Consider the following 11,716-nt stretch of genomic DNA (forward strand, 5'->3'; position numbering starts at 1 on the left):
TAAACAAAGATGAGTCAAGCACCTCAGCAATGCATTGACTTGCTAGTTCATATCCAAGGTTTTACAATGTTGTTCATTTAGTTCCATTGATAACTTGACATGAGGCACCTGTTTTTAAGGTAAGAAACTGGTCAGATGATGAAGTGTCAGTGGGGCTTTCAAGTAAACATGAATCGATTCCCTTTAGCTCTTTAGTAAACCCAGGGTATGCTAATCTATGATCCAAGAAAGATGGACTGCTGTTAGGTTTATATGCAGTTTAAGGAGCTCTATGACAGAATGACAGTTGTTTTCTGAGACATACAAGCCCAAGAAAATCTCCAGTAAAGTAAATAATATCTTAAAATAACTGTTTAAGTAAAAGTCACATTTTAACATAGATTAACAAAAGTCTGATGGCTATTGAGAATCTCTTTGTCCCACTGACATTGTTGGAATTGGCCTGGAAAAGCTGAAGTGTACTTCAACACCACTGTAGGTATAAACAATTGAGCATTAAAAGGTATGACAGTTGAAGCTTCTTTCCAGAACTAAATGCTCTTTCTTTTTAAGGTCAATTTGAAGGTGAATCCTATTGTTGTGAATTACTTTTCTCTGCCAGAGGACTTCATTATAAAGAGAGATTCATTGTTGCAGGAGACAGCCTGTCTTGCTATTCTTCCTCACTTCACACTGTACTTCCCCTTACTGAAGAGGTCCCTGCTGTCTGTGGAAAGTCCTGAGAATCACATGTTCCTCTTTGTACCACTGTTATAAGTAGTATCTTCTCTTTTCTGTTATCTAAAGGTGTCTAATTCCTCTAGGTTATTACACTATGTTCATCATTTTGGTAAATACCTTATTATTAATTTGAAAATTTTATCTGTGGCAGATTAAAAAATAATTGCTAGCCTCAAGTGGTTCTCAGGAGATCAATTTCAGAAAGATGTTAAATACTCATCCTGTATACATGTCTTATTTCCCAGCATTTCTTGGGCTTAAGATTCCACTAACCAGCCAAAACTGCCATACCCAACTATCACTCCTAATAAATGCATTAATCTTCTCATAGAGATCTAGAACTTCTGCCTTGTACACAAGTGAGATATAACAGTTCTTCCTCACTTATGTTCTAGAAGGTGTTTCCCCAGAAACTCCTCTGGGGCACTTCCTGATTTCATGAGTTACCGTCTCTTTAGAAATAATGGTAATTTAAATTTCTCTTCCCAACCCTCCTACACCTCTTTTTCATGCTGAAACGACTTGAGCTGATGAATCATGGCTCTTTTCCTTCCTTGCTGTTTATCCTCCTGCCCTTGGAGCTTTGAAGATAATCATTCAGGCATGTTTCTCCTCCTAAAAGCTATTTTAAAATTGAGAAATCAATTGAGAATGTCATTCCTAGGAGGGCTGGTGAGGTTTAATATCCAAGAATTTATATTAGTGTCTATGTTAGTAGCAAAGAAATATAGACATAGGTACTTCTTAAAAATCCTAATGAATTTTCAGTTACCTAGATTTTTCACTTCACATCTCGTAGTATATTTCATAAAAGTTCAAATTTCATTTTTTTAAAAGAAATTTTCAGATATTTTAGAATCAGGACTGTAACATGGACAGAAAGAGCATGTGGAAAGGGGCAGGAATAGTTTTATGATTTGTTTTACTGAACCAGGCAATATGGATACTTCTGGTTCAATCTTTTTCTAGGTGCTTATCAACATCTAAGAAAAAAAGTAGTCATTCATAACTTTTTATTCCCTCAAGGATATCATTATGTCATTATACAAGGGATATACCCTTGTATAATAGGATCTGTATGTCAAGGCTCTGTAATGAGCTTCCAAACATCATGCGAGGAATTTGATCAAAGTGCTTTCAGTGTAGAAAGTATATTTCACTATAACATTTAACAGGAGGTCTAATAAAACGGACACTTTTTTTGGATGCTGTTGAGTGATAATAGTAAGATTCCCATTTTCAGACAGAGTCCACCTTCACTTGATTGTTGTTTGTAATCAGTGGAGAAGGTTTGCTTCTCATTCTGTCTCCTGCATCATTAGAACTATCCTGGAAAAAAACTTTTGCTGTACAAAAACTGACAATAATTCTCTTGTATTCTCTTCTGAAGTTCTGGTTCAGGAGTCCATATACTATAGCATTAAGGCAGCTGTTGAAATATGCCATGTAATAACTAGACACAAACAACCACTCTGGAATCCTAGGGATTACAGTTTTTGGGTTGACAGCCACTGCAATGCCTATAAAGTTCAAAGGAGCCCAGCAGACTGCAAACAGTACAAATACCACAAACATGGTTACGAAGTTTCTGAAGTCATGGGGTTTCAGCCTAGGGTTGTTATCCGGTTTAACCCTTCTCCTTACCTGGATAACGAGGATCCATATTCGCAAGTAACAGAAAGTAACTACAGCTATGGGAAGCAGGAAGTGGAAAAACACAACTGCTATAGTATATGCTGAGCTCACAGACTGGGCAAATGTGCAGGAGTAAATCCTGGGGTCGTACTGTAGCGATCCCACAAACAGGTTGGGCACGATAGCAACAAATGTTAGGACCCATATGAGAACAATATAGCACAATGAATTCCTGTCGCTGTACAGCTTGTCATATTTGAGGCTGTGGCAGATATAGCAGTACCGATTGATAGCGATGCCTGTAATATTGAAGATTGATCCAATGACACTTAGGCCCATCAAGAAGCCACTAATCTGGCAGTGTAGGTATCCCAGTTTCCATCCGTTGTGAAACACAGATGTGAGGACCAGTGGATAAGGGTAGATAGCTACTATCAAGTCTGCAACTGCCAGGCTTACAACAAACACATTTCCTGTAAAATAAATATAAAAAGGCAAGTATTAGTTTTTCTTTTGCTCTTTTCTGTCATTTCTGCTCTCATTATATTAATGAGCAGCCTCAGTGGAACACTTTAAATTTAATTAGTTTCTACTTCCTAGCTCAAAATTCATTGTCATATATCAGAAATAAGAGACTCAGTTTAAAAAGGTAGCTTAACTTAAAGATGAACCTTTTGAAAGTAAACTGTCTTTAAGCTTATCTAGCATGACCTATTATTTTTATCATGCTATTTATTTGGATTCTTTCAATCACACAGACTTAGAATTCATATAAAATCAAAATATTCATAACTTTAAGGTTTGCTTTGGTTTTAAATAGTATCTCTTGAAAAATCAGCAAAAATAATATTTCTAATAAATTTCCAAACTCAAATTTACCTTCTATATTTAACTTCCTTTCATTATATTAACTAGCCCTTAACTTGTCCAGTCCTGAAACAAAGATCTCTTTTCTCCCATTTATATTTCAAGCTTCCATGACTTTAGTATGACTTTTACATTATTCTCTTTGAATCTGCTGACAAGTACTTAAATAATCTTAACTTCTAAGAGTCTTGTTGAACACAGACTCAGTTGTCTTTCCTAAAGACATACTCTTCAGTAAAAAAAGAGATGCTGGCCAGTAGCCTAGACAGTTCCCAGACAGTACTGATGCCCCATTTTTCTCTGCCTCCAAACTGGAAAATTAAGCATTCTGCTGACTCATTTTTAAACAAAAGGAGATGATATTCTTCAAAGACAATAGAATCCATCATGTTTTTCATTCATTTTTTGAGCAGAGATTCTATTTTCTTTTTTTAGTTGCTTAAATGATAACCCATCGGAACACCTCTCAACCATTCTAATTGCTAAGAAGAGACTCGCAAGAAACATTGATATCACTTTTATTAATTTCTTTAAAATAACTATTACATGTAAATCTCTAGTTTTCATATTCATGTCCATAAGTACAGAAAGCTTTCAATTTTATCTTTACATGTGTGTTTGTAGGTATATAAATGCATATATACATAACATTTGATATTCTACTTTGTAGTTCTGAGATTATTCATGGCAGATGAAATATGAGCTTCTATTTCAACCTGTAATAAAATATATTATTAGTTTCAGATAATGTACAATTTCAGTGCTAATCCAAGATGGGCTTGGTGAATTGTTCTTTGCATTTATTCTGAGCATACAAAATAGAAACAAATAGTGGCAGGTTAATAGGACTTTCTAAATATATTATTTCAAATATCTTCAAATGTATGGTCCTTTACCAATCTCAGACTTTAAGTGTCCAGTTAGAAATGTTCAGTCTGCAAACACTGTAAGAGAAAAATAGAAATTCTCTTTCTCTGGGTGCTACCTACACTGTTGTGTTTAAATTTTGATACATGCACAAAGTACCACATTTGATATTTATACCAATGGCACCTGGAACAAATGGCCTCCATTAAAAGACTGCCGCACTAGTTTTCCTTGATTTAGTATCTGGATTTATAAATAACTTTCTTGTGATGTTGTCTGTAGCTGTTTCGTCTTTGACTGGGGATTCACTGCCAGACTGAAATATGCTTATCCTGAAGCCTTTGGCAGAATTCCAGATGATTTCAGCACAAACATCAGAGCTTCTTTAAGCAGAAGATGACACAGGAAAAAAAAGCACTGCTTTCAGAATTTATCTTTGACATAGTGGCAACTGATACAAGAACAAGAGACTGTATGGAACCGAGAGCTCTTTGTTTATCTGATGAATCAAGAAGTGGAAAGTAAATGAAAAGGTGCTGTTGGCACGTTTTTTCCCCCTGTCCAGAATATTGCACAACTGATGAAGGGGTAACATATAAACCCCAGTTACTCATTAAAATGCAATATTTGAAAGAATTCTATTTATATAGAATCTGCTTATTAACTATCACTTAGCTGGAGAGTGCCCATCCTGAACTTTTTTCTCTGCCATCCATTAAAACTTCTGTTGCTGCTCACCATTGTTATTGCTAACATTGCCATTATTTACTCACTTTAGCCAAATAATAATGACAAAATTAAAGGGTTTTTTCCCTTTAAAATGTGTTGTATTCAAAGGTGACAGTATACATTTCTCTGAATAGTTGTAGCTTTGGAAACAAATGAGTTTAGGAAGAGTAGGCACTCTGTCTCTGAATCAGCCAAATTTCAGGCTTCCATAAACTCATGTACTATGGTTGTTCCAGGTTTTTTCAGCTGGCTGCTGTAGAATGACAAACTGAAAATCTTGGAAACACAAGCTGTTTCATGTGGAAATTGGAGGCCAGCAGGAAGATAGGAGGATATCGTAGTAGTTTATCTTAAAGGAAAAAAGAGAAAGAAATCATGAGTTTGGAAATCAAGCCCCAAGCTGCCAGCTCATGGTTAGCATGTCAGCTGAATGAGTAAAGCGTTGGGGGTAGAAAATGCTTGGAAACCAGATACCTGTTTCCAGACAGGACTTTTAATTTGCCTTTCAGGAACGGTTATTTTAAAACTTGAGTTCACATAAATTTTTGTTATGAGCATGGAAATTGTTTTGCTAAGACAGAAAATTTAAGTTAAAAAAAATTGGCATTAGTATGATTGTCGAATATTTTGGGGTTTGTTGTTTCAGACCCTGAAGCTGGATCTGAAAGGAAGTTGAGCTTTCATATGTTATATAATAAACAATTTAAAAACCTGATCTTAGCTTTATGTACCACAATCACTGGAAAATATTGCTAATTTAGAAAAATCTCATATTGTAATAGCAGAGTGTGAAATTAAACTCTTATGTTTGATGCATAATTGGTATTTTAGAGGTGAGTGCCATAAAAAATGTATATACGAAAGAGCTAATTTTTATCTTCAGAGTTAGGTTTGACTAAAACACTCTAAATGAAGCCTGAAGCTCTATCATGAACCCTTCAAAAAGGCCACAAAATAAAAATCTTGAATAACTCTTCCTTGAAGAAAAATATTCATTCTCTTTAGACAGTAAGGTCACGTAACTGTGAAAAAATGTGATTTCTGTACCTAAAGAATATATTATTATGCATTAACACCAGCTGGCTGAACTGAGAAGGCAGAGGTTGAATTTCTTGACTTTGACATAAGCCAAATAAGCTTTAATAAATTTAAGCAAATGTTGCGCAGTGGATGTATGTGGGAAGAAAGACAATCTACTGGTAACCAGCTTGAGCAGGTTATGTTTTTTGATGCTGTCTAAAGCAATGTTCCACTAAATATTTTCACTACCCTTACTGAAAAAGAAGCCTTTCTGCTCAGCAAACACATAGCAACATCAGATCTACCTGCTGAATATAAAGCTGCATTAACGCAAAGAAAACAAACAAGTGTTTTCCTAGACATTTTCACTGTTCCAAGAGCACAATACAACATTAACTGAGTGTAAAAATTGTGACCCTGACGGATTCTAAGAAAAAATACTTATGGGATTGCCAAGATATCAAAAATGAATATAAGAGCCTCAATAAGAACCACATGGTGTTGTTGTATCAGTAGCAACTTGTGTTTGCAGAACATATACAAATTACTGTGTGGGTTGTTAATCCCTAGATTTAGTGCTAAGTATGTCCTGAATGATAATGAGAAGCTTCCAGAAATTTCTAGCAACTTAAACATGTACAGGATATTAATGGAAAAAGATTAAAGTTACACAGATTAGGTGGTGCTGAATGCCTGCTCTAGAGTTAGAATGGAGGGCTGAATACTTTTCCAGCAGGTCAGAAATGACTTTGGCAATTTTAGGAAAACTGAGGGTGATGTGGTCTGCAGAGCAATTGATCCTCAAGTGTTAGGACTGTGAAGTATTCTTACTCTTCTAAAATATTTAGTCTGGGGAAAATAACCTACTGTAAAAAAAGGAAACAGCTTATGTATGATAAAAACCAACAGTGTTTTAAAGCATTAGGGGCATTCCAGCTAGAATATTTGGTACTCAGAAAATCTGAGTGAATTTTAGAAAATATCTCATATTGTTGGCATCATCAGTATGGCTACTTTTTCTTCTTCTTTTCACAAGTATTTCCATACATTTTAATATTGGTTGCCAAGTCTCTATTCTATTTACTTTTCTCAAAATTTTTTCTATATAAATGATGCTTTGGCTTCTTACAACAAATACTTTCCACAAGACCTCATGTTTTCATCCTGCAATTGTATTTTGAAACACATACCACCACGTTTCCATGAGTTCTTCAGGTTAGACCAATTTTAGGTGAGGGTTTTAGCCTTTAGGCCAACTGGAGTTGCTTTATCTTTTAGGTAAGAATAAACAGTACATGCAGCAGTCATTGAAGTCACAAAAAAGGATTTTTTTCCAGTGGCCACTGTCTCAGACCTCTGATGTTTACTTGCTAAGTATATCTTTAAGAAAAGTGGATAGTATAATTGGTCCAACACTGTTAATTTTTAGAAGATCAAACTTAGTTTCTAAAGATCAGATTCATGTCATTCTTATTTACTGTCTTTTCACCACTTGTAAGATATTGCCAGATATGTTAACAGTAATTTCCAATTGTTTCATAACTAGCTTCATTAAAGGGATGCTTTCCTATAAATTTTGATCATGTTTTGTAGACATTAAACAGTATTTTAATATCACACAAGTATCATATCATACAAACATCATACAAGTTTGTTATGTGCACATTTTTTACACATCTGTTGACACAAATAATTTTATTTACATATTTAAGCACTGGTTTCTGATAATTCTAATACTTCTACGAATTTTCCTCAAGGATAGCTTACAGATTTTTTTTGGCATCATGAAATCTTTCTGATTAATCTATCCCTTGCTCAAGATGTTAATTTGAGAGTTTATGCTCCTAGCTGAAAACAAGACTATGATAGACGCTCACCAGTGAATGCCTGCAGCATCAGAATCTTTAAATGTGATACCTCATAACTGGCTACAAAATCACCTTAGAGAGGCATTTTGTCAGGTCTGTGCTTATTTAATGATGCTCCCATGCACAAAATGGTGTCCCATTGACAAATATTAAATCTAGATTGTCTCATATCCCATGAACATTTTTGCCTAGAATGTTTTTCCATTAGCACCAATATTTCACTTGTAAAACATCATAAACAACTAAAAAATCAAGGAGTGAAAGCTGGTTTTGTGAATACGTAATACAAATATAATAAATTTTTTGTACATGTATCCAAAAAGATATCTTAGCTGTACTCAGTGTTGCTTCTACCTGTGAGATCAACCACTCAGAATGTTTAAGAAAAAGATCAGTTCATAATCTTTCTATCATTAAATGAGTACTGGAGAGTTGTTGTACCTGGCAGCACAGGTTTTCACAGAGACCATGCACAACAAAAATCAGTAAATTAAAATAGTTGTAAGTGGGGACAATGACCATGGTTGCTTAGGAAAAATCCCAAAGTCAAGTAAGGTTACCTAGACAAGCAAGTGTGCAGTCCTAGCTTCACTGAAGAAAGATTTTAAATATCTAAGAAACCAACAGTCCTTGCAGCTCAGCATCAAAATGGCACAAAACAGCTGAGCAAAAATGTAGGAATAAATATTACATAAGCTCTAGTTACTCCTGGGAGCTTCATTCACTTTACAGATCATAATATCAACTCCCCTAGATCTGAAAAGCCTATTTTTAAACTAAAGGCACTATTTATAAACCTGTCCTGAATCAAGAAGTCCACGTGCACATTAAATTTGAATAGCGTGATGGGCCTGTGGGTTTTTCTTCTCATTAGCAATTTAACCCTGATGTTGCAGGAGGTGATGCAGGGAAATGTGAAATGCTTAAACCCATAGTCAACCTTGCAGCCTTAAACAGATGTAAGAAAACCTCTCTCTTTCCTTTTAAGCTGAGAAAAGACCTTGTATTACTTTGTCATTTTCATCAAACCTCATTCCAATGTACACCTCTGTCACATCATAGAAGGGACTTTCAGACCTTCTATCATCTCCTTGGGATGGTCATGAAACCCACAGGACAATTAAAGACATTGCCACTGCCTATAGAAGTAATGATGATAGGCAGGTAACTTGTTACCACTCAGGAGAGTATTAAATATTTGAGGTTCAAACTAACTTACATTCTTACTAAAGTAGAAACACTTAGTGTCAGGTACATTCAGATACTGAAATGGCCTACGTAACCTCAACATCTAACTCCAGTTAATAGAAATTCAGGGTTCTGAGTCTTACAGGTCTGGACAACTGGAGAACTACATAACAGTATATTAGAGAAATATTGAAGAATAGATTTATTAAAGAGCTATCAGAATAATCCATATTGTAATGTTTTGTTTCACTGTGTTGAAAGTTAAAGAAAAATTTACATAATCAGCACAGCATAAATGAAAGATTACTGATGCTTTCAGAAAAGAAAATGCTATACTGTATTTAGATTAATTATCACACAGTATCTTCCAGCGAAGCTGCAGCAACAATTAAATTTGAAATGCCTATGCCATCTTCTGGCCAAGAAAATCAGATGCATGAAAGCGCAATTGGCAGAAAATGGTAGTGACAAATTATGTAGTATTCAGACCAAAGGAATGGTTGTGTATCAGGTCCAAGTTGACTGTAATCAAAGAGTATGCAGATGATATTAAATGTTTTTACAGATATGCCAAATAACATACAGTTTTCTGTGGTTTTATCACCTACCATCTTTGTCTGCAGTCCCATGGTACACATGTGAATGAGAAAAATCCTGCTCTCCTTCTCACAGTCTAAAAATATTTGTTGCTGCTATTTTTGGTGGTTCAGTCATGAGAGGAAAGTGATGTGAGTTTACTCTCAGGCACAGAAGGGAACTGAATCCATATGCTGGATGAGTGTTACAGACTTGGGGATTTTCCCTGCCTCTGGCAGTTTTGTATGACATGCCAGGGCTGTTTTGAAAATATCTCTTATATTGGACCTCTCACATTAGAAGCATATTTAGTTTGCACAATGTGGCAGACTTAGGAGGTGCATGGGATATTGAATACCTCAGTACTGATAAGACTGAGATATTTCTGGGTATGCCAAGAAGGGCAGCACTATCTTCTGGATGAATTTACCTGACATGAAATATAAAGCACCTAAGGAAAGCAGCACTAAAGAAAAGGCCAAGACAACCATTGCCTATTTAGGCACCTAACACAGGACTAAACAGGAGCTGGCATTGACTGAAGACCTCTTGTGAAACTGAACTCAAAAAAATCTAAAAGTGGTCAGGGTCTGGGTCTTTTTTAACAACTTTTAAGAAATGCCATTTTCAAAAGCACTTTAGATAGCTCTCAGAGCTACAGTGCACCTCAGGATACACTCATCTTTCTGTCACATTATGCAATAGCCCAAAATATTTTGCTTTGAGATTCTGCATAGTGGGTTCATGTCCAAGATATTTTGCTTTAGAAGCAGCAGCAAACTGAACAAGATTTCTATTCTTTTACAGAAATTTCTAAAATTTTATCACAGCTGTCTATTTACCTTGGTAACAAGATTGTATTAAACTGGTACTATCGTAGGGTTTTATCCTTTTAAAACATAGAAATAAAATATAAGAGTGACTCTTTTCACCCAGCCAAGAGTGAACTAAGACCTAACATAAAATATCAAGAAGGCTTGTAATGACACTGATGTGAATCAACAAATCCTGCTGTCTTACAGGTGAAAGTTAGAAACCAGGGTAGGCAGACATACTGGTGAACGTCTCAAGTTCTGTGACCCTGGTTTTGGCTCTGGTATCTGTCTGGCCTGTTCTTTCTACAGTTCACTGGGTGGGTGTGTTTTCAAGGTCAGAACATCTATCCCCTTTAAACATCTGCTTCTTCTATCATGATGGCAATATTTCAGAGATCAAATAGATTTGCCTGAATAACTTATCCACTTTTACAGAAGGGAATTATATTACCACTTCTGACTTGATCTTTTCTATCTCTAATTTCCATGATTCATTTGGGAGGAAAAAAATCCTTTGGACAGCCTGTTCTCCAACAAGGTATTGCCTAGATGTCACAGAACACTGAGGTTCAGCAAGCTGTATGAAACCGATTAGAATAACAATACTGCTGATGTCAGAGGATCACGGCAACTGAACTGCATCACAGTAGAGTCAGTGTGAGACTACTTTTTCCCCTTCAACTGTATTTGCACTAGAGATTGGAAATATGCGGAAAGACAAAGATTATACTGTTCACAGTAATATCAGCTCAGATAAATAAAACTAATAATACAGTTCGAACATAGGAACAGGCAGAGATGGATGCTTATGAAATATAATTGCATTTTGTGTCTGTACAAAATCTCACAGATCTGTCAGGACTAGATGATGTGAAGATGTAGTCTATTCCCTTCCAAATTCTAATATGTATTTTGAGAAAACAAGTTGGAGAAAACAGAGGAGTGAAGTTGCAACCACATAACTGACAGGAGAGCCTGACAGGAAAGGCTTCTATACTGCATAAAACATTGCAAACACAAAATCACTTTCCTGAATCTCTTTGAAAGTCACACTTTTATGTAACAGGATTTTGTGGTTGAATTTGTCCAGAATTTTTCATGGGATGGAAAAGAAGTTTAAAAATTCTCAAGAGGACAAAACAATCCATTTTCTTTCTGTTATGAATAATAACTGTATAGCTGATCATTCAGTTAATGTAGACAGTAGACAGCAAAGCTAGTAAAATGAAATAGTCTTCCCAGTTCTTTCTCTTAAAATCAGCAGTGGTAAGATACCTGCCAAGAAAGTCGAAAATGGCATTATAGAAAAAATCACTTATATAGAGTTACACACGTGTGTTTACTCTCCCCTCCTCTATCTGTTCTCTATGTCTCTATTCCTTTTCTTCCTTTTCATACTTATTCCATCACCATGTTTTTTCTCTCCTCACT

At 35.5% G+C, this 11,716-nt stretch overlaps 1 protein-coding gene and 1 long non-coding RNA gene across 2 annotated transcripts; both read right to left on the reverse strand.

The window, feature by feature from the left end:
- Nucleotides 1–324: 324 nt before the first annotated feature.
- LOC135299237 (uncharacterized) lies at nucleotides 325–10,809 on the reverse strand. The gene is made up of 3 exons (XR_010361261.1): nucleotides 10,737–10,809; nucleotides 10,313–10,359; nucleotides 325–1,342 (listed from the first exon to the last, which is right to left on the reverse strand). It is a non-coding gene; the product is annotated as an uncharacterized LOC135299237 (long non-coding RNA).
- MTNR1A (melatonin receptor 1A) lies at nucleotides 1,869–2,811 on the reverse strand. The gene has a single exon (XM_064417967.1). The coding sequence runs from the start codon at nucleotides 2,692–2,694 to the stop codon at nucleotides 1,960–1,962; it is 735 nt and encodes a 244-aa protein (XP_064274037.1). The 5' UTR covers nucleotides 2,695–2,811; the 3' UTR covers nucleotides 1,869–1,959.
- Nucleotides 10,810–11,716: the final 907 nt, after the last annotated feature.

Source organism: Passer domesticus, chromosome 4, assembly GCF_036417665.1.
Source record: "Passer domesticus isolate bPasDom1 chromosome 4, bPasDom1.hap1, whole genome shotgun sequence".
In the NCBI taxonomy this organism is placed as follows: domain Eukaryota; kingdom Metazoa; phylum Chordata; class Aves; order Passeriformes; family Passeridae; genus Passer; species Passer domesticus.

Coding starts and splice junctions, on each gene's coding strand:
- MTNR1A (XM_064417967.1), bottom strand. CDS start 2,694: ATGGGCCTAAGTGTCATTGGATCAATCTTCAATATTACAGGCATCGCT.